This window comes from Channa argus, chromosome 13 (assembly GCF_033026475.1).
Source record: "Channa argus isolate prfri chromosome 13, Channa argus male v1.0, whole genome shotgun sequence".
Taxonomy (NCBI): domain Eukaryota; kingdom Metazoa; phylum Chordata; class Actinopteri; order Anabantiformes; family Channidae; genus Channa; species Channa argus.
The window spans coordinates 4,501,004-4,525,398 of record NC_090209.1 but is presented as its reverse complement, the minus strand read 5'-3'; the positions used below and the strand labels follow the sequence as shown (position 1 = coordinate 4,525,398).

The 24,395-nt window shown below is 39.9% G+C and overlaps 1 protein-coding gene across 1 annotated transcript in view; it reads right to left on the bottom strand.

Moving 5' to 3' along the window:
* syt6a (synaptotagmin VIa) overlaps nt 1–12,349 on the bottom strand; it is a 58,034-nt gene extending 45,685 nt beyond the window's left edge. Inside the window, exon 1 of the mRNA XM_067527868.1 lies at nt 12,175–12,349. Coding sequence (XP_067383969.1) covers nt 12,175–12,331 — 157 coding nt within the window. The 5' untranslated portion in view covers nt 12,332–12,349. The remainder of the gene's footprint in view (nt 1–12,174) is intronic.
* Nucleotides 12,350–24,395: the final 12,046 nt, after the last annotated feature.

Sequence of the window (24,395 nt, the reverse complement as noted above, 5' to 3'; positions counted from 1 at the left end):
AGGAGAGAATAAATTGTAATTCTGTCCTTACTTTTAATGAAACATGATCACACTGATGTTCAAAAGCTTTGCGTTCTGCAACCTACTTACACACAAATACATATATTTACACACATATTGACAGGCTCACACATTTACATCGGTCCACACACACACACACACACACACACACATAGACATGTTTTTCTAAGCCTTCGAGTCTTTTGTCATGAGGTTGTTATTCAATTTGTCCTTCCCCGATCTCCCTGATTGTACTTCTTGTGGGTCCTGTTCCCTCGGGGGATTGTTAATGGCAGTATAAGTGGAAACACAAAATATAGGAAGCAGCAGAGATTCCAGGAAATGGGAATGATACAGTCCAAACTGATGGAGAGCCTTAGGCACCACATGTTCTAGGTGCTCTCTGACTAACAAAGGATTAATGGGCAGACACAAGAAAGTACTGTCAACAACCTTAAAAATAGACTAATTAATCTACTGATATATAAACGTCTTTTTGGCTAAACCTCAAAATAAATATGAGGAAGAACAACACTGTCATATTACATGGCAGCAGAATCCATGCCGTTGCATATATATTACACCCTTGGTTTGTCCTTTAAGAAAAGGTCTTTTTATTTCATTTAATCTGTCGTGCATGCAATGTCTCTATCTAATTAGTGAATAAAGTTTTAATATAGGAGACCTCCTCCTTATAATCTTGTTGTGCTCTGTGGGCGGTTACAGTTTTAGTTGAAGGAAAACATCCTGCAGGCATCCTGGAAATAAAGAATACACTAGACGACCACATGGGAGTCCAGCTGATCCGCACAAACCTTTGCTGCACACACCCAGCTATCTCTGCAAAGCGCATTCATCGGGCTAATCACACAGTGATAAATGAAGGTCAAAAATCTTTGAAGGCTAGAATTTAGAGTCGTGTTAATAGATTTTTTTTCACCAACTTGTGAATGTAACACAGACATATTACCAGTGTTAGCAAATGGTTGCATAACTACACATTGAGTAACCACAGTCCAAAATCAGCATTGTTCTCGAATCACCAAGTGCAACAGTTCTTATTTTAAGGTGATTACACGCTAGTAAAAGTATTATTATGAACATTATATTGTGTGTATGCTAATAGAGCCCTGTAAATCTTATACACTACCTCTTTTAAAATCCATTAAATAACCATGTTGTTGGAGACCATAAATGAGATTATTGTAAAACTGTTCTTCTACCGCCAGACACATTCATTGACCTCACTGACCTCCAATCTTGATCTTTCGGAAATGCAATAGTGACAAAGAACCTATGTTACCTGATGGAAAAGCTAATACATTTGATTATGACCGTTGACTCTGCACTTTGCAAGCAGCATTGTGTGCAAAGTGCAGTGGGGTACAAGTACAATGTTCTCCTCTAAACCTCACAGAGCAACAGAGTAAATGAATTTAGTTTTATTAAATTAAATATCTTTGGCACAGATGCATTACAGCATTTAAACATTTAGTCAGTCACAGTAGTTCTGTCCTTTGATCTTTGCAGGAACAATATCATATTTTTTGTGCTTACTATTTGGTGATATTGGGAACTGCACATGAATTTGTGTGATGTGAAGTTTACAGATGACATGTTTGATTCTGGACCCTCAGCTCTATGATTGTGACATGAGTGTTGGTCCCAGAGTCTCAGAGCTTTCACCATGACAAACAGCTCAACAGCCATTAGGACAAAACTGCTACACAAACCAAACGAGCCAGTGAAACTGTGAGACAGAGGGTGGGCTCCTGAAGAAAGACGGAGAACAAGAAGGTTGTTGATGGTTGTTGTCAGCGATGTGATGAAGTCAGATGGTTCCTTTCTTTGGTTCTTTTGCTGCGTGGTGAAGGGACCACCAGACGCCATTTGTTGGCAGACCACAGTGGGGGGGGGAGGGATTTTAAACCTGGATGAGAGAGTGATCGCTCAGTGGGTGAGAGTCAGAGCTTTGAACCTGATGTGGGCAGCTACAGGAAGCCAGGGCATGCGATGAGTGGAGTCACGTGTGTCCTTTTTGGCTGATCACACATGAGCCGTGCTGTTGCATTATGGATCATCTGGAGGGGTCTGACTGTGCCGTAGGTCGACTGCTGCAGGGTATTGCAGCAGTCGAGCTAAGAGATGACCAGTCCTTGAACAATGAGTTGGGTTTACAGCCCTCAGTTATTGGCATTCATAGTTTTAGTTGTAGTCTTTTAAAACAATTTGAAAGTCTCAGGTTTGCTACAGCTGCTATGTAATAAATGTGTGTTGGTTGTTTTTTCTGTATAAAGGACTCATCCAGTCCTATTTTGCAATTGGACAGTCTCACTTATTTACATATTAGTAGTTATCAAGCAACATTCATTCAATCATTTGGAATGATAGTTGTCACATAATAAGTAAAACTGTTAGGTGATATGGTTACACCTTTGTAACCAGCTGCCTGCTGCCTAAAATGATGCCATACGAAGGAAGCAAAGCAAACAAAAATCAGCTGAGAGGGGCTTATATGCTAATTTAGCAAATTATTACAAGATTAGGCTACTTGAAGATGCTTTTAGCAAATTTTTTCACAAAGCAACTAGCAATGTTTTAGGCAGCTTTTAACCTTTACCTTTTGATGCAGATTAAACTAATCGTGGCAGCTTCCAATTAAAAATTTTCATCAAATTCATAAGCCACGTAGGATTTATTATTGTTATGTTTAAAAAGTTATAAACTCTTATGCGTATTGTAACGTTATGCACTATAGAGCAACAACTTTTGAAGCAGGCTTCAGCTACTTTCTGTTGAAAATATTTAGTAGACTGTTACAGTTTCAGGTGATCACTCTCTTTAGATTCATCGCTATTAGCAGCTCGTATCACAATGTAACAGCATTTTCCAAATGCCTGAAAAGAGTTTTTTGGTTTCAAAAAATTCTTTTATCCTTAAATTATTTTGTCTCCATGATATGAACAAAGCAGGAAGTGGCATTTACTCTGTGTATATACATGTAGTATTGTTACTATGAATAATCATGATAGTCGTTTTTTTTATGTTGTCTGAATTAAAATGATGTATCACACAAATAAACCACTTAGACTAAATTACCTGTCCTGCAGGCAACTTTTGCATCACTCTTTTTATCCTCGTTTTGTGCCTTTACCTGTCCCAGGTGTATGTGCTCCTTCTTGTTTTTGCTTCATTAAAGACAAGGATTCATGCTTCTGTCCTTTTTCGTCCAATAAATTATCAGTATCCGTTTCTTCACATTTCTTCAAACTCACTTTTTCTTGAGTATAGCATCACCGAATTCAAGCTACTGCTTCAGTGTAAAAACATCTTTAGTTTGTCCATGCAGGGCTACTGTATAAACGTGGCCTCCATTATAGGGAACACGCTCCCTATGTAACTAAAGGCTCATTCTAATATTTTTAGGTGGTTCCACACCGATGAAAACATAACTATGGATACATAGGATACCCTCTAAAGCTCACACACTGCACCTTTAAATTCTCCCCATTGTGAAAAGGTTGACAGACAAAGCAAAACTGAATGATCAATTAGCTCTCATCTGTTTATCTGTAGCAATTTGTAGCATAAAGCTGTGCTTTAATGGGGAGATGGCAATAAATGAAGAAATTTCTCTTCCTCTGTGGTGTCTATCCTCCTCCTCTGAGGCTCTCATCGCTTTGCTCACTTGAGCCCTGATTCTTTAATCAATACTCCCAATATTATCCTTCAATGGCTCAGCAGAGGACTTGTCTGCTGCACTGGCCTGGGTAACACACAGCAGGTTTCCACATTACTCAGCCTTCTAACACTGTCGCATTTCGTAGAGAAAAGCAAACACTTTAAAATTCTCACGCAAAGTACAAGACAGCATAGTGTCGTTGGCGCTGCTAAGTCCACGAAAATGTATATGTATTTTCCATTCATGGAGATGGATTCACATTTACAATAGTGCCCCAGCTGCTCAGCTGACAAGCTGATAACATATCTAGAAATTAGCACCTGCGGGGAAATCCCAGTTGTCACTGAGCTTCAAAATGAAAATAAAAGAGGAAGAAACACCAGAGAAGACTTTAGAGAAAGAGACACTGGGAGTCCCATTCATAATGCTGTTCACAGATTGTCGACACAAAAGCTGTTTGCTATTCAGAGTCACTATTGTCTTTAGCACATTTTACTTAATTTGAATAAAAAAATGTGTTTGCTGGGCCTTAGTGAACCAGCTTATGATGTGTCATCAGCTTTGTCTCACATCAAAATGTACCATCCTTCTTTTCTATTCGCCTGCATCCACTTCATGTGACTAGTTTCTGGCATTGTTTAGGTGGAAAACACAATATTTAACATAATTTCAGCATGAAAAATTAACATATTGCCATAAGACAAGACCATTTCTGGTGAGAAATTTGCACTTTATTTCTTTAGTGTTCCTTCAGGTAATGTGTAAAATGGTTGGTTTATTAATTATTACACATTTTGTCCAGAAAAGTCTATCTATGGTTGTCCACATTGATGTCCTCAATACTCCTTCACAGAGACAGAAAAATTACAATCTCCTAATCATCGTAACTATGCAGCGTGTTAACACGTTTACTAAATGGAGCATCCATCAGTTTCAGGGAACAAATTGCTGTAAAGTGAAGTTGCTGGCGTTACCACGGTAGCAAGCAGGGGTCAACCCATGCCTCTGTGTCATACAACGATCTCTGCCTTCAACATTCTTCTACATAATGATCCAAAGTCTCCTCCATAATTTGTGCGGGCATCAGCTTACTTCTATCACTTCACGTTAATGAGAAATCGGTTGTTTTCCCAGTAATGATGGCGGCTGGCAGCGCCATGAGCTGCAGGGTGCTGCTATGGGTGCATTCAGTTTTTCCATTGAGCTGTTCAATGGGGCTGTGCTACATTGCATCTGAAATTGCGGCCGATGTCAGTCACCAACTAGGACCTCTGTTAATAAAACCTTATAGCCTGTGACTGTAAAAATGGAAAGTTGCTCATTTATTGTTTGGGTTTCTAATTTATAGGTGGTTGGGGATATTTAGTGAGAAATCATAGGATAATTTATAGCCCAAAGTTCCAAAACAGTCCTAATTGTACCCGGTCCAGGCCATATTAGAAGGATTAATGTGTAAATCTACAAAATGCAATATGCAATAGTGCAATTATTCAGCATGTGACAAAGTACTGCCCGGCTGAGTTCAGTTTATTTGCCCGTCAACGATGTCATATGATGATGTAATACATTTCCCATGGGTCTATTATTAATCCTATGATTAATAATACATAATAGTACATATACTGCTCATATTTACTTTCTTGATAGCTGCTCACTGATGATTCCATTTTCTTGATGACTTCTTTATGTATATTTAACTAGTCAGGTATGACACACTAAGGTGTTTAACTGTGAAGTCAACAATTCGGCATTAGCACAGCAGAACGGGGTGATGCCATATCTAAAGTAGGTAAAGTGTTTTATGCCTACAGCCTTCTGACAAAATGTTTATTATAACTAATTAACTAAACATCCTATACAATGAACAAGGATCATTTAAATACATTGCATATTTGTTGGTATAAATACTGTATCATCAAATCACACTTCGATTTTTTATTTAAATATACTTTTTAAATATACTTTTTCTAAAGTATATGGCGTTTTCCACCGAGCCAGAAAATTCCGTCCGTTTTCTTGTTTGTCCTTATTTTTTTTTAACCATTTTAAGTTGAGCCCCATCAAAACACCCTAATAATACATCATCTCACTTCGCCATGTATGTATAGGAGCTAAAGCTAAAGCTATATGAAAGCACACCTTTGCTCAGCGAATACTATTTTACCATTTTATTCTAATTATTACAGCAATTACGGCACGAGCTTTTGAGAACTGGCATTTGGTTTTTGTATGACAGCCGAGACAGATATTCTTTCTGCATGTTATCTCTCACAACAGGAACAGGCAGCAGCGTCTCCTGTGTTCCTTTGTGGTCCACAGTGAAATGTTGTATCAATAAAATACCAAGACAGTAGACAGTGGGTATGAATTATTGAAAGGCACAGTGGTTCGGATGGGGTTCTAATCTCTACAGTGCAGTTAATTTGATGTTCTTGTTTTTCTGTTTTGGATTCAGCCTGCAATGCACCAGCTGTCCCTGCAAATACCATGAACAAGGAAGAGCAGACCAGTGGGGAACGAAATGAATGATCCACTGATGTTAATGTCATCTGCCAGCCAAGGTCTTGGTTAATAAACTTCAAGATGAGATGGGCGTGCAAGAAATAATGTGATCAAAAATAAACCTTTTGAACTGAAGCCCACACACCTGATAAGCTGCAGCTGATAATGAAAGGGGGAATTTGTAATGAGGGTGAGTGTTTGTGTGTCAGGAAGAGAGGGGTGGGAGGTGGCTTGTAAGTGTGTGCCGCCATTCAGGGGATACAGGGGCTTAAAGGATATGTTTTGTAACCTGTATCAATGCCCTAGAGTGGATATCAATACCTAAGGCAGGCAATATGTTGGCTCAGCAGTGTGTGAGCTCTCATTTATTTCCCTGTAAAAGTCAGGAGCTGAAGGTTGGTCCAGCACGGTGACATATTCAGCCTTGATTGCTAAACAGCTCGCACATGCAAGATTCGACAAATTGTTCAATAAAGACAACAGGTTATTATGTCCCAGTTGCATCAGGACCGGGGAAATTGAAATCCCAGGCTTTCTAATTAGTCGTTCTTATTTTATCATAATCGATTTGAAACTGTGTGAGGGAATACTCAGCCAACAGCAGAGGGTTTGGGGGCGAAATTTGCTCTGGTAGAATGACTCAGGCTGCTGTGAGCCTGATAGCTGCGGATAAATGCAAGCAGCTGTATGTTCACAAACCTAACGTGCTTCTTGTCACAGAGCGGAAACCGGGGGGGAATCGAAATCCTGAGAAGAAACAGAAACAGTAAACCTGAACGTTGTATGTATGTAGATTTAAGAATGCACAAAGTGTCGGGTGTGTTTGGAAACTGATTGTATCAGCAAAAAGATCCCGATTTCCCAACATTTACGAGAGAATGTCAAATATTTTAGCAGTACAAATTGAAAGAAAATGCAAATCTGTGGTGTTTGAAGCAAAGTGTGGAACAAGCAATTTCAATTTTTGGAGTGTGTGTGAAATTTGAATCCTCCCTTCTTGTGTACGGAGATGTAAACTATAATGATATTTCAGCTATCATGCACATTTTTTGGTTAAGCCTTTGAGCCTCAGGGTGGGCAGTTTGCTGACATCTGAGAGCCATCGTTGCTAGGAGACATGCTTTCAACTTCAGTGGAGCTCAACTGACTACAGCTTGTCATACTCTCCAGCTTCTCAACATACATTTTCATTGGTTATCGACCGTTAGCTACCGTATTTCAGTCAGATGCTTCCGTACTACTTCTCTATACTTTCAATCGTTTGGAAGGACCCATCAGACTAGACAATGCAAATCTGTAACGGTGTGCTCAGACAGAAAATCAAGAGACTCACACACAGTTTGGCAGTAACAAATTACTTGGATAATAAAGGATTTGATGTATTTTACTTGCACCGCAGAAAGTAAACTTAGTTTATTTTATTATTATTATTTTTTTATCCTTTCGTCTTATCCCGTGAGTTCAGGGTCACCACAGCGGATCATAGTCCGCATGTTGATTGGGCACAGTTTTTACGCCGGACGCCCTTCCTGACGCAACCCTCCCCAGTTTCTACCGGGCTTGGACCGGGCACTGCACAGCTGGAGATGGGAAGGGGCTGCTGGGGGTTCGGTGTCTGCCCTAGAGATCCCTGAACCACGGACCACAGGGTTCCGTGGATGACTGCCTAACCAACTGAGCTACACCCTCCCACGCAGACAATAATCTTAGTAACATGCGATAAAATGACTACAAATCAATCTACTCTCCTCCACCCAGCCCTCGCTCTGCTACACTCTGCTACACTCCTACATATGTTAATGCATCAAAAATTACTAACAAAGCCGAAATAATTGGGTCTTCTCTGATTGGTTCGAGGGGTGAACCCTGTTCTTTAAAACTTTTACAAGCGAACATTTCCCAGTGCTGTTCTGTGGGTTTGAGTTATTGAAGCTTCCATGCAGCTTAAAGCTACTGTACCATATGCGTCTTTTGCTAATATTTTAGGAGAGATGTGCTCCATAACTTATCTTAATATGATGAGTTGCTGTAGGTGGCCCCTGTCTCCTCATGGTGGACAATCGCTTAATTCCCAATCACTTCTTATGATAGTTACAAGCATGAGATTCCAAACCAATCCACTCTCCTTGCTCTGCTACACTCTTCAAACATCTGCCGTGCTCTGCCACACTCTGCGCCGCATTAGTCGTTATCAAATTACAATAAAAACCTCCCAGCTGGAAAACCTCCCAGTGGAGCAGGAACTGCTGCCACTGCTGCTTAGTGAATCTGTTCTAAGACACCACCTCTTCACACTAGGACACGTATACATTTTGGAACATATATCTACTTAAAGAACAATAGAAAAAGGTTACATAATGTAGCTCCACTCTATTTTTTAGAGCTTATTTCTAGTAAATATATATATATATATATATATATTCACAATAAATAACAGTAATTATGTTTTCACATAACTCCTGAACATTAGCAGAACTACTGAATTCAGTCAGCCAGCAACTCGGCTTCACATTCCTCCCAGGCTCATCCCCTTATTCCTCTCATTTCTGCACATTTATGATGTAGATTCATGAAGCCCTGGAATAGCAACGCAATTTTTCACTCAAGTAGCATTTTTAACGTGTGCAGATGTGTCTTTGCATCACTTTATGCCACCACGGGCAACTCTGCTCCCAGCAGTGTTTTTCCATTGCCTTTGGATGCATTTGTCATGCTTTTGTTTTCTGTCTGAACACAGTTGCTCTCGCTTGCTACCATAAGCAATGGTTCCCACGACATGTCACTTTTCATTCATGTTATGTGAACACCTGCTGATTCATCTGCAACTCCTGCACAAACTGTCAAAACTCATATGAAAAAGTCTTTTAAGCTCAGCAGTCTATACATAATCCTGTAAGTCAAGGTGGCTCGTTTTCTGCACAGATACTGGAATTGCAGTGATGTTATAAACTGTTTTTAAGTTTCGCTCAGTTATTGGTCTCAGATTATAATGCGGATAAATGATTTAAACTAGAGAAGAAAATGCCGTTTTAAATATATTGTGCTGACAGTGCAGAAAAGCTAATATAAGTAAACCCCATTTCCAGAGAAATTCAGATGTTGTGTTAATTGAAAATTAAAAAAAAAAAAGCAATGATTTGAAACCTATTTTTTACATTCATCACTATGTGTAACTGCTTTTCCTCTGCAGGGTCGTGGGGGGCCGGAGCCTATTACAGGTGTCATTGGGTGACACGTGGGGTCCACCCTGATTAGGTCTCCAGTCTGTCTCAGGGCCAACACAGAGAGACATACACAGACGGACAACCATTCACACTCACATTCACTCCCACGGTGACATTTATGTCTTTGGACTGTGGGAGGAAACGTACGCAAGCAAATGGAGAAAACAAAACTGCAAAACTGCACACAGAAAGACTGCAGCTAGCAGGAGGATTTGGAACCGGCACCTTCTAGCTATGAGTTAACAGCACTAACCACTCCACCACCGTGCTGCCCTAATTTTAATTGTAAATAACTCAAATATAACATATCAAATATTGAAACTGAAAAATGTGATTTGTTTTTCCTTTTTAAACGTTTTTTCTATAAAAATTTCATTTAAAATTTCATCCTGGGGGATTTTGTCAATGTAAACAAGATCGAGAAACACTGCTGGGTCCAATCTCATTTAAAATGGACTGAGAAGAAGTTGAAAACTGTCCTATGGAGTGAGTCACAATATGAAACTCTTTTTTGGAAGTCATGCTGCATCCTGGATGCTAACAACAAGAGGGACCATGTGACTTGTTTGAAAGCCAGAATCTGTGATGGTGTGGGGAGGCATTAATGCAGTATGAGTAACCTATTTGTCCAGATGACATCTTTTTCAGAAAAGACCTTATTATACACCACATTCTGGACCTGTGCATGCTAAACTGGCCTGCCTGCAGTCCAGACCTGTAACCAGCTAACATTATTAACTGTTCAGCAGCTATGTTCAGCAAGACTCTAAAACTAATTGCTTTTAACACTAAGGCCGTTGGTATCTGCGTGATGCTACATAAACATAAGCCCCTTTCCTGAATTTAATAAGCAAATATTTGTCCAAAACAATGACATTTCTCAGTTTCAACATGTGATATGTTGTCATTGTAATATTTACAATCCGAAATAGGTTTCAAATCACTTGCAAATATTTGCACATTGTCTTATTTACATTGTACAAACCGTCCCAACTTTTCTGAAATTGTTCTTTGTATGTTCATCATTTCATACACCATTCTCCCATCTGCATTTATGAATATTTCTGATGGCTATAGGATGCTTATTCCCAGTTCTCTTCGTACGTTTGTTCTATATGAAGTACGTAACAATATTAATCAAATTGTATCACAAATGTATTTTTAGACATTATTATGCTAAGAATATAGTATGTTTGCTGTTATAAGAAATATGCTGACGTGTCCTTTACTTTAAACCTTTACTTTCAACTCCGCCCTCTATAAAAGGTCCTGCTCTCTGTGAGTACTATACATTAACCCAAAGAAAATACATACGTGGAGACATTTCCCATAACCCCCAACCTACACATCCTCCAACAAAATGAGAAACAGCTTGTGTTTAGTTTCCATGTGGCAGAAATAATTTGCATCAATGGCAACATAACATGCAATGGCATTTAATGTCCCCACAGCTCAGTAGTGAATGCCAGTGGCACTGTGATGTACGTTCAATTCCTCCACTGAGGATGATGTGAGGTGACAGTGGATTCGGTCAGGATTGGTGTGACGCGTAGTCTGAGAACAGAGACCCATCCTTCCAAAAGCAGCCACAAATGATATTTCTTTTTCTTTTCTGCTCACCTGCTGACAAAGTTAAAGCCTCGTTTTTTCTGTTTAACACCAACTCAGTGCTCAAACAACGAAGTCTTTGGATTAGCAGGTAATTATAGATTACATCTATTTTACATCAAGTCCCATAATTGGTGTGAAATATCTCATATTTTTTTTCTGTTTGGCTAAAGTTAAATTCCGCCTTTCTTATTTTTCACAGTAATAACTGATTATGGAGAGGGATTAAAAAGGGTTTGTCTTTGTACACAGGAACATTCTGCTGGTTTAATTCTCAGGGAAGCTTTAAATCCACAATTCTTCACACACCCTCTGGTCACATCTTGCATTGTGTCCAGTGCATTGCAACACTCAAACAATCGTAGTTTTCCTCTCACGAGCAACCCGTCCTGACAAATAGAATTCATCCAACTTAAACCATAACTTCTGCCTGTGCTCTGTTGTAGAGTTGGTCCATTAACAATGCACGTGAAGAGTGGGATGATTTCTTCGAACAAGGTAAAGCACACTACAAGTGCCAGAGCAACAGCTGCACAAGGATGCAACAGATGTGTAAATCACCCCTCACGAATAAGTCGAAAGTGCATTTTAGGATGTTCGCAACTTTGCAAATTACGTTAAACACGTCACTCCTTTTGCACTAGTTGTTGTTCATGTGTTGACAATAATAGCTCACATTCTTTTTAGATGTATAAAAAGGTTCTCGTGGTGTTTCTCATGTCCTTTTTTTTGTGCCTGAGCATCACAGCATCAGCTGACATTAGTCAGCCTCAAGGCTCATCTGTTAACTGTGTAGAAGCTCTGCTCTCATGAGCACACTGGAAAACCCATGTGAGTTTGTTTTACACACCTTTTTTGCTTCTGGTTTCCCTCAGGTCAAAAAAACACATTAAGAACGTATCAACAGCTTAAAACCGCCAGTCACAGCTCTGCATGAGCAAGCATCTGTGTCTGTACATGTGGTAAACAAAGAGACTAAAGCAAAGCTGCAAAAAAGAGCTGATTGTAGCCACCTGCGATGCACACTAAGTAAAGCATTGGTGTTTCTTTACGTTTTCTTTCAAATTAGCTTTCTTCTGAAGAGAAAAACTGAGAAGCACACCAGCAATGCTACTGGCTTACATCCAGTATAAATCAGGAGTTAATTATAGTCCTTACCCAGTTCTTTGTGGTCAGAGTTCGAGCTAGACAACAGGAAGAGGAAATCCTGACAGGTATCCTGATCCAAGAGCGTGCTGTTGTGGAGGCAGAGGTCAACAATTAGGGTCACAGCTTTCTGGCAGAACATGTCATACTCCTTTCGGTCAGAACTCATGCTCCCAGCTGCATCTTCAGCCGTGTGTGCTCATCCGAGGGGCTAACACACCCACACACAGCACAAGACAAATGCAACTTGTCTCCGTCCTCGGCAGATTTTTCTCCTTCTTCCAGAGTCTCTCAAGTCTGTTTACACACAAACAGACCTGAGTGAGTGTGTGTGTGTGTCTGTGTGTGTGTGTGTGTGTGTGTGTGATTCACTCTGTGTGAACACATAATGGGTGTTTGTAAGTAGTACCAACACCTTAAAGTGGGTGAACATGCTACATGTTTGTTATGCCATATAAGAGTTTACATATATGTGTGTGTGTGTGTGTGTGTGTGTGTGTGTGTGTGTGTGTGTGTGTGTGTGTGTGTGTGTTTTCTAGACCTAATGTCCCCATGTGTTTTAATGGCAGGATTATTGCATCACATCAATTTTAAAGAAGCAAGTGAAATGCAGCACAACAATCAAGGGATACACTCAATATGCCAACCAGTGCTGCAGCCTAATGACCCCCATCCTCCCTCTTCACCTCCACTGTTTCTTTCTCCCTCCATCTCCACCATCAGCACCAGCCACCACTAAAAAGCTGCCATATTGGCCACTGAGCTTGTTTTTCTCAGGTCGACTGACATGACTGATCCCTGCAGGTCAAGAGTCTCCCGTGATTAATTTCCCCTGAGCTGAGCCACCCGTTAGTGCCAGGTCTCACTGCACCCACCCGTTGAATCCCCTATCGCTCTGATCATGATCCCTGAGTGTTTACAACCTGTAATAATGAGGGTCATAATATGTGTGTATGCAAAGAGATAGAGAGGACAGTTTAGGGAGAAAGAGTACACAGAGTATACTGTGTACACAGTGAAAAACACGCACTTGCCAGGTTACTACGTATGAAAATAACACAGTCTAATTAAGTAAAAGGTCCTTCCTTCATGAAGGTGGTTGTAGTTTTTGTTGACACTATTGATTTAAATGTTGACCTAAATATCGAAAAATATATTAACTCGAATGCACTTAGGTGCTTTTGAGTCGTATCGGTTTACAATGACACGTGTTTCTATTATTTTGTCCAGAACATGTATAGCAGAGAGGTTGGTAACATGGTAACATGACAGAAACATTTTGTAACCTTTGAGTTCGAAATTCTCTTTGACATAATTGTGTATGTACAATTAATACATTGTACATATGTCAATGTTGTGGCTGTATTAAGTACGTCTGTGCAATTTATTACAACCCAATACAGCGGTTCTGCCAGGTGGTAGAGTCATAGTAGCACATAAGTGGTTCTAATAATGGTTAATAGAATTAATAAGAGTTAATAACAAAAGGTTTGTTGAATATGTGGGTATTTTTTGCTACTTGCTTCTAAACATGTAAACTAAGTTGTTCATCATTCTCCTGACTGGTTTGTGTCAATTTCCTGCCTTAAGTTGTGGATTGTGGCCGACTGTGACAGTGATAGTTAAGCTTCTCTGAGCACCAGAAGAGAAGGCAAACAGCGGACAACAAACAATGAATGACGAACCTCAAGACAAAGAAAGGAGACAGCCGTAGAGAACTGTCTTTTTTAATTATTATTTGTTGTTATTGTTTCAAAATTAATAAAAACTTCTGTTTTTCAGTTTAAATCTGTTTGTGATGAGTCTTTTGCTGAACTGTCACCAAAATGTCTTCTAATTAAGAACATATCACATTCAGCGATCAATACACTGCCTTTGATTATTAAAACAACATGATGCTGACTTCATTTTTTAAGCTTCACATCTCAAACATGTTCATTGAAGTTATGTTAATGCGGTGCAGTTAAAGAAAACCAACGACTACGTCCTGTAATACCTCAAATAAAAACTGAACTATTGATTTTGTGTATGACTACATTAGCCGCTGGATGTGTCCATTTTATGTATGATTCCCCAGCTGTGTAGAACTGTTTGTAGATGTAAACAAGTGTGAACTGGGATGAGAAATTACCTAATTTCCTTAATGTATCTGCTGGGACACGGTAGCTAATGAAGCTTGATAAAAGCAACTACATCTCTGATAGCTGATCCCTGGGCTGTTTCTCCATTAACCTTTGAGCATTCAATTCAAATGAATTCCTCATATCTTGCATCGTACTATTCAAATGCGTTTATTTAATGCTGGTTTAAAAAAAACTTTTTTGCTACATTATATTGACTATGTGAATTTGCTTGACCTTATCCTTTATTATTTTCCTACCAACTTAACTATTGATCAAAGTAATTTAATTTCAGGTTGTGACGCATCAGAAAAAGAAGGATTTTATGCCTATCCAATTAGAGAATTATATTGAGGTTAACCAGATCTTGGTTGACTCCCTTCCTTGATTGAGTTAAATCAGGGCGTAAAGACAGTACTGCGCTGTCTGTGTTGGTGAGCTATTATTTTGAAGCAGCTTAACTTGGAATTGGAAATGTGCTTCCTGTTACATTTCTTGAACAATCGTGATCACAGGCGAATAAACTGCTTGTTGTTTCAAATCTTCGAAAGAGTTCATTGTGTTCCCTGTATCTGCTGCAGCTGACGCCCGTTGATTTTTTTGCTCCACAGACTTATTAACGCACACTGGTTCTACTGCTACGTGCATTCACAAACTTATAGATGTCAAAGCAAAACGACGTCATCATTTCCTCCAGTGCTGCACACAACTACCAATTTACCAGCTTTAATGGCAGAAGAAAATAGACCTGGGGTGATGCAGTTCTTCCCTGTGCCATTACATTATTTAGAAGCTCTTGTCCGAGGATGCCCAGAACATCAGATAATGTTGCTGTGCCGCATTTAATGGCTCCTTGTTAACTTATATTGCATCATTTTGAGACAGCTGGGAAATAACCTGCCACTGAAAAAATAAGAACAGTGCCTTCCCCACTGCCCATATTATTAATATTCCTATTGGGGTAAACTTCACATCAATGCATTAAGTGCATAAAAGTACAGCGTAAACAATATCGTAGATGGATAATCCTCAGCAGAATAATATACAGAGATTATATTAAGTGAGACAGAGGCGGCTAATGCTATCAGCAGCACAATCAAATCGCAGAACACAAATTATCATCCCATTTTTCATTCAGGGCACAGCTAATAGTTAATGTGTTGAGATGACCACTCTCTGGAAGTTAAATGGACTAAAACATTGATTAAACGGCTCGGATTTAACTGTGCAGTACATTTTATGCTCTCTGGTTAATAATTCATGAAGGACTTTCGGAAAGAATACAAAATAATGTCTCCTATATAAAAGCGTTTCCATCCCTAAATAATTTAGATATTTCGCAAGCCACAAACTCGCCTTAAAGAAGACTAATAGAAGCTTTCTGTGAGCTAATGGTGGATTAATGCGCTGATCAAAACAAATGCTGAGAGAGCTGTGAATTCAGAATCTAAGCAAAGCTCATTTTATTTACATGGCACATTTCATTCCAGGGAAGATTCCGTATGCGTCACATTTAAAATAAACACAACATGAATATTCTGCAGTCCTTGAAAATCTTACGTGTACCTTAAGATTTTTCTCCATGCCTGCATATGTATATGACGTAAACGGTCACCAGATTGTCACGCCAGTCCCAAAACTAAATAAAGTAATCCCAAATAGAGCATGTTAATAGATTGATAGGACACCTTCACTGATTTTGAATGCACTTCTTCTGGATCTAGTTTGGGTAGCACATGTAAATGAATGCCATTAATCTTCCCTCTGTCGTCCCTATAAGAAAATCTCTCTCTTCTTCTATCAGAAAAATGCCTCCAGATGGCAGAACTTGGAGGAACCTTCCGTTCAGATTATGTCATCTTTTTTCTTAGACTATGGAGGTTGGAATTGTGGTCTACCTGCTTTTCCAGAGCATCATCAGCAGGATTTTTCAGCTAGAAGCAGATAAACATTTTAAAATAAAATGTAAATGTATCATTACTTTTTACTTTAATGCTGTGTTATTCTATGTTTTATATGTTTTTAGGCTTTACATGTTTATTATGTTTCATTCTAGGTCTTAATCCGCTTGTGTAGCACTGTGAGATTTGTTAGCAAATGTAAAGTGCTTTATAAATAAAATGAATTATTATTATTATTATTAAAGAAGGCAGGTTTAGTTTAAAAGCATTAATGTACATTTACACGCTAAACTAAAGCTATAGAAAGCAAGTTGAAAATTGTTGAAGTCGCCCATTAAAGTCACAACGTTGACTCACGTGCTTTAACCATATTTTTTTGTAGAGCAACTTGTGTGATTAGTTTTACTCCCCTGCTGCATGATCCCCTTCTGTTGAGCTTCAGTTCACAGATGGATTTCTTGACATCTCATACAACTCAGATATAGCTTCATCACTGATGGCAAGTCATCCTAGTCCGGAGGCATATATCATATCATCATACTGCCACCACGTTTTACAGATGGGATGTGGTCCTGATGCTGGAATACAGTGTCCGGCTGTCACCACTTGTTATTCAAGCCAAACATTTCTATTTCGGTCTTATCTGTTCACAGCATTTGTCCAAACACTCCTGCTTTAACCGAGTGGCTTTGAGCAAACTGTAGATTGAGAATAGTGGCTTCCTCCTTACAATTTATACACACCATTGTTATACATTCTTGGACGGTGGACTCATGAACACTATTAGCAACTATAGACCTTTGTCTATACACAAATATTTAATATTACATCGTTTTCTACAATAGATAAATGAACAAGCATAATTTGTAATAAGTAGGTCAGATACAGTATATATGGGGGGAGGCTGTTAGAAGATTTACAAAAGGATTACAAGAACTGACATTTAGCATTATATTAAAGTTATGAAACTTTTGCCAATGCAGAAATCTGTAGACAAGTGTGATGTGATCAATAGCAGCATGATCTTATAATTTCACATATTTAAAACATTTCTTTCTGCTGTCACTAGGGATTTTGCCTACCAGCTCCAAATAAATGAGGAAGGCTGTGATGGCAATATCGATAATTTTGTTGCAGGTGTGGGCACAGTTTTCCCAGCAAATGAGCGAAATGTGACACATGAGGTCTTTGGTTTGATATGCAAATCAACTTCATCCGTGGCAAATCTTTCTAAGGCAACAGCCCTGGTGGGTGTGAAGGTTGAACTTGATCGATTGCGCCAAACGCACGACAAAGGGTCGGCTCACTCAAAGCTCCGCTAAACCTAATCAGCACCTTCAAACTTTTCCTGAGCAGGTTTAGGGTTTAAATGCTGTAGTGGACCCTCTGTCCACTCAGCACGGGAACCTCTGTCTGACCGTTCACAGCCCCGTACGCAACAAGCTTTGGTGCATTGTGTGTTCTACAACCTGTTGATCGTAACCTGAAATTAATGTTTCACATGCTGACTTCTGTCCACCACAAATTTGAAACCATCAGGTGGTATCAGCGTTGTCGATTAAAACACAGTGGTTGTGCTTTGCTGAGTGTTTGTTTCATTGTCACAACGTGTTAATCAAAGATTCCCTTCTCAGCTTTGTGTGGTAAAGGAAAAAATATTTCTATTTTTATTCGTGGCTAAGCTCATTAGTAACAGTCTTAAATTGTGTAAGCAGGATTTGATGGATGATGCCCCATAGCTACGGTACCACAGATGAAGTGATGATCTGAGAACAAATAGATCTGCCAGTAAATATTACACACAAGAGTCGTAGGATTCACAATGAAAAACACACATGCTATTTCAGTCAGAAGCCCTCAAAAGAGCTTAAAATTCTTAAGGAGGCAACAATAGTTTTTAGCCGGGCTGTAAAGCGCAGTGATAAACAAGAATGACATTCCCCCTAGCATGGATATGGATCAGCATAATCATTCTGTATTGAGGTGAAGTGTACACAGAGAGGTATTGCATCCAAACATGTTCTGAATGTCACAGAGATGAGGTGTTTAATTGAGTTCCTGTCAGCACGGCCGATAAGAGTGATAGAGTCCAGAAAAGTCAATACTCCTGAGTTGCTGTAATGCATAGCAAACCTAATGCAACTTTTTCCTGTGCAGTATTTCCAGAATTGCTTTAGTGGTCAACAAAAGTCCAAAATTAGAAGCTGACACTTAATTAAGATAATTAAAGGGTGACTTTACCTATTTTGCACTGGTTTCTGTGGCTTTAGTTTATTGTGTAAATGTACATTAATTCTTCTTAACTTCCCTCTCACTTCCCTGGGTTGACAGCGCTGAAGTTGATTGAATTCCTCTGCTGATGAAGACAAAGGAAAAGTTCAACATTTTATTTGTGGTTTTAGAGAAAAGATATATGCCGCTCTCAAGTCAAGGTGTTCAAGACGGTGGTGAGACCAGCGATGTTGTTCGGCTTAGAGACAGTGGCACTGAAGAAAAGACAGGAGGCAGAGCTGGAGGTAGCAGAGCTTAAGATGTTGAGGTTCTGTTTGGGAGGGACGAGGATGGACAGGATCAGGAATGAGGACATCAGAGGGACAGCTCATGTTGGATGTGTTAGAGATAAAGTCAGAGAGGCCAGATTGAGGTGGTTTGGACATGTTCAGAGGAGAAACTGTGAATATGTCGGTAGAAGGATGCTGAGGTTGGAGCTGCCAGGCAGGAGGTCTAGAGTAAGAGCAAAGAGGAGATTTATGGATGTAGTGAGAGAGGACATGAAGTTAGTTGGTGTGAGAGAAGAGGATGCAGAGGATAGAGTTAGATGGAGACACATGATTCGCTGTGGAGACCCCTGAAAGGGAGCAGCCGAAAGGAAAAGAAGAAGATATATGGATTAAGCTAGAGCTCAGCTCAGCCTAAAACTGAGACTAGAAGTCGGAATAACAGACAGCCTCAACAATAACTTAAACCCACAGTTCTAAAGTTCATCGTTCCAAACTCAAACATACAGTAAATCAGTCCCTCCAGAAACAGTATCGTGAATTCAACCGATTCTCTGTGAATTCTGCACATCATGAAATCATTTTGCACTGTGCATTCTGTTTTCATGCCTTCATGCTGAAAACAAAAATAATTTCACCCACACAGCAGAACTAAAGTTCTTTCACTTGCTAGTGATGACTCATGGATGAATTGATTACGATGGGGTCTGGACAGACATGCATGTAAACCGCCACCTGGCAGAAGCATTCAGCCGCAAGGTGGTAATTCTAACTCCTTTATTGATCCCTGTGGGGAGATCGATGACACACTGATGAAGATTTACAGTTGGGTGCAAAACTTCAAGAGCCTTTCACATTTTAAAATGGCAAGAGTAAAACAAAAATTGTTTTTTTTTTAACATAATATTTTGTGCATATTGACCTAGTCCAAATATTATTTCATCAGAAATTATTCTGATTAGTTACATTTTTTTAATAATTTTTCAAGGTGGTTGCAGACCTTTGTAATGATGTAATTTTCATTATTTGACTTTCTTTTGATATATTCGTTTACCACTTTGTTGCTAAATCTGTATTGTTATTATGTCAGGGTTGGGATTAAGTTTGCATCCCCTTACATTGAACTGACAGCTTCTGCACCACGCTTTCAACGTGTCTGGATGGACCCTGCCCTCTGTCTTCCAGGCCTGTCCATGCATCAGATCCTTATCAGTGGCTCACTGATATGATCTGTGAACAGTGCAACCACACTCAGGGGAGACCTGGAGTCCACATTCAGAGCTGGAAGAGGGCCATTGTAAGAAGTGTCAGGAGAGGGGGGTTTTAGTACCAGTACAATTGGTGGAGGCATCAGGAGGGGGGGCGGCGGTGGTCGCTGATAGGTGTCAGGGGACTCAGGATTGATATTGCTCCACAGAACGAGTTTAACTCATTGACACTAGCTACAAAACCCTCAACTCCTCTGACAACTGCTCTGGAACATGTGATGGTCCTCATATCACTCCAGACCCCTCTGTTGTTCTGGAGTTTTCACTCCAGCTTTCTCCTTAAGCAGCCTTTAGCCTCACAGATCTTCACTTTCAAGTCCTGAGTACCCCTCAGCTTCTCGTTATTGCCCCCTCTAAAGGCCCTCTTCTTCTGATTTAGAACGTCTGCTCTCTTTAGTTAGCACTGTACGGTTCGTCCTGGGACAATGCTGACTACACAGAAATTGATGTAGTCTGTTATGCACACTGTTAGTCCATCAACCTCTGGGTTCATTCAAGTCGGTTGCCTTAAAACAACCCTGCAGTTGACCCTGCACATAACTGCCCCCTGACCATCTCCTCACTGTCCTGGTGACCACAGGTGGCCTTTTAACCAGAGGCACATAGCAGGGGCTGAGAAACACCCAGTTGTGATCAGATCTTTGGCACTTTGGGAGTGTTTTGTCCATGGAGACAAGAGTAAAGTCACCCGAGATTATAATGATGGACTCTGGAATCTGGGTGTCTTGTCTGCAGACTAGCTTTTGTAGTGGTGGAGTTAGCAGCCATCAGTAACCTCTAACAAAACAAAACCCCTACCCAAAAAATACAGTCCTGTCTTTAAAGTAAAGGCTGGGCAAGCTGCTCACACTAAATAACAGCTGCCCTGAAGTGTTCATGTTGTGAGCTTCCTTTATATAGTGGTCAGGTGTGTCATCTGCAGGCTGTGATTGGTAGGTGGATCCCATGCCAGTCCAATCAGGGAAAAGGGGAGGAACACAGGCTCTGGAAGCCAGACCAATTAAGAGTAAGGAGGATGGACCGAGGAGGGGGTGTGTGATCAGGTAGGAAAGCCATACCAATCAGGAACAGGGTAGGAGTGGCAGCAATGTAGGCACACAAACCAAGAAAAACACTGAAATACAGCTTCACACACACCCAAAATACATAATGGAGGAGAGGAAAAAAAGGCCAGAGGCCATAACACGGGGTGAGACCAACAGCTAATAGTTCAATGTCCGAACTACTACAACTCCTCGATTGTAATGTGACCAGAATTGCACCATCTGTTGTTAAAAAAAACAGCAAGCCCCTCTCCTTTGCGCTCACCACTCATCGTGCAGTCTCTGTCAGCCCGAACAGCCTGAAATCCCAGCTACCAGCATGCACAATCAAATCCTCCCAGATGATCCAAAACGCAGCACCATGGAGTCTCATCTGTGAACATCACCTTACTCTTCAATCATTGCAGTGGCTTCCAGTAGTTGCCTGCATCTGTTTCCAAGCTCTGACTCTCACCTGCAGAGTGGTCCACTCACCTTCACTTTCACACCTAAACGCCGCCGGAATCAAGGTCTACAATCTCCGTCAGCCACTGTGCTCCTCCAGTTCACAGCATCTGGTGGTCCCGTTACCACAAAGCAAAATGTCCCAATCAAAACCTTTCAGCTCCGTGTTCCCACGATGGAACAATACACCAAGCTCACTCCCAGTTTTCTCTTCCACAATTTCACATGCACATAAACTAAAATTAAAAAAAAAAAAATCTACCTATCTGTCTTAACTTTACTATCAGTGTCTTGCACAAGTTAACTTTGACATGAACAGGAGGAGCTGGTGTTTGGACTGTCCACCATGCAATTAGTGGAAAATCTTGTTACACAATTGGAAGAAGAAATATTAACATTTGACACAACAGTTGCTTTTACGACACCATATTATAATAAATACACGAATATTGACCAGTAACCAGTGACCCCTGACACTGCTGTCTTTTCACAATAAAAGCAAGCAAACACACACACTCCAAGGTGGAGTACACTAAATGCAGCAGCTCTGTGTCCAGTGGATTACTTGCAGCAGGGGGCTGCCCTTCAGATCTGAGAGCAAATGAAGGCGGAGAGGATCAATGCTGTCTTTGATCTATTCTTTAGGTTTTACAGAGGGGCGGACATAGAAGAGAGATTTTGCTTTTGGAGTTGCGACCTAAAAGCCAGTAAGGTGTTGAAGTAGCGTTTATGTTACGTTTTATGCTGCATGTGCTTTTTATGTTTTAATGTATTATGTAAAGCAGTTTGAATTGAATTTTAAATTGAACGTAATTTGCAAAAGAACCTCTCCACGTCTTTAACGCTTTTGGGAAAGTTCTGTCTTGTCTAACAAATTTATTTTTGACAATTTTGACAAGGACAATTTTAAGGGCTTCTAGTTACATGAATATAATTTTAGACACTTTAGTGTAAATCCTAAATCCTTTAGTGTTTATTTTTCTCATTTTCTATTTCCATCAATAACTTGTGTATCAGAAAAACATAGTTTATGCTGGGCCTCGCCAGTGGAGCGGTTACGAACTAGTACATTTAAGAACAAAGTCCACTTTATCCCGTCTTGGACTTAGTTAATAGCCACCATTTTCCCACTGCCAGTGCTGTGGTCGTGTTCCCACACAAAACTGGACCTGCAATGCAAATGTTTCTCTATGAACCACTTTGTTGTGCTGTACTTTGGAGAGCGGTTTAAATGGAAATGCTGATCCATCATATGCCTCCTTTGGACCGACTGCCTCCATGGAATTCTATACACACATTTATGAATGTGGTCTCCAGAGGATCTGATGCGGTAAAACTGAAGCCAGTTCCATCAGCTTGCATTTTAATTATTGGTTAGTGTTAACTACTGTAGCACATGTAATGCATAATACACAATCTACTAAGACTTTAAACATGGCAAAACATTAGACGTCTCAAGCATCGGCATCCTAACACTGACATGGTAAGCATCTTTTGCATATTTGAGCATTTTTTTAAGGCTTCCACAGCTTTTACTTATGTCCTGGGAAGGGAGAGACTCCTGAATATTTCATCGGGAATCAATCCTGAAAGGTCTGGTCAACTGCTTTCCCATCAGGTGGTGAGTTGGATCAAGTGGAAAAACTGCCAGGCAGATACTGTGCAAAAGCTCGTGAGTGCCTGGCCGAGCATTAATGGAATGGTTTAAACTTTGATATTGATGTATAACTGAGTGACAGGATGAATGAATGAATGAATAAATGGATGTGGTCTGTTGCTAAACCATTTTGATATGGACTTAAAGATCTCAACAACCATCCGAGGGACTGGTATAAATACTGATGGTTGCCGGAGAAGGAGTCTTACTTATATTGGTGATATTTTTATTTTCTTAGTGAAATTTTCTGACGCCTATTGGATAAATGACCATGAAATTATTTTGAACCATTATTTTTACATTCATGGTGCCCAGAGGATGACTCGTTTTGGCTTTGATGATCTCCTGATTTTATATTTATCTCCACCAGTTGGTCAGACCTCTATGTACTAACAAAGCATTTCATACATATATTTTAAAATAATGATGATGTAGAGTTTTTGCAGTTGTATTTGAGAACTATACAGTGAACAGCAATTTCCATCCAAAAACTAAATACTACAATATTGTCCTACACTTCATATGTAAAGCAATGTTCTATTTTGTAAACCTTTACGCTGTTTTACCATGAAACATTTCTAGTTTACCTGTAGGAGGTGCGAGGACATAAGCTTTAACACATGTAGTATTAATACAAGCATCAACATTTAAACATGTGGAAAACATTTTAATTCTAAGTGACTTACAATTACAATTGAGGCCCCGCTCACACACCAAAGGTGGAAGGAGGCAGCTGCCTTGACTAAGCAACTTGGGGTCCGGAGTTTTGTTTAATATGTGGACAAGAGGAGCTGAGTCTGCAATTAGTTTACCAATTTGGATGGTTTTTAAAATGTATGAATGTGTATTACTATGGTAATTATTCTATATTGTACCACAATACTAAATTATTCTATAGTCAATTACTAAAGTACAGTGGATCTCAAAATCGGTAGACCACTCCCTTCTCCACCCATTTCATCATCTCGAGAGCCCTCCTTCTGTCAGTTATGTGTAATGACCCAGCGCTTAGATAAGTCACAGTGTAAAATGTACTTCACAATGTACTGAGACAGAGCTGTAAGTCGCACACTGTAATCTAAGCCGTTACCAATATAGCTTCACTTGCACCTTCATCCTTAGCAAATGCCAACAAAGGTTGTTTCAGGGGCAGAGGAAGGACATAGTCAGTTACCTTGGTTAACTACACAAAGTTGATGTATCTATAGGTGCTTTGACTCTTGGCTACAAGTGTTCGCAGCAGACATAGCATCTTTTTGTTTCATTGCTCACTGCATCCTCACACTGGTGTGGAAGTGTCAT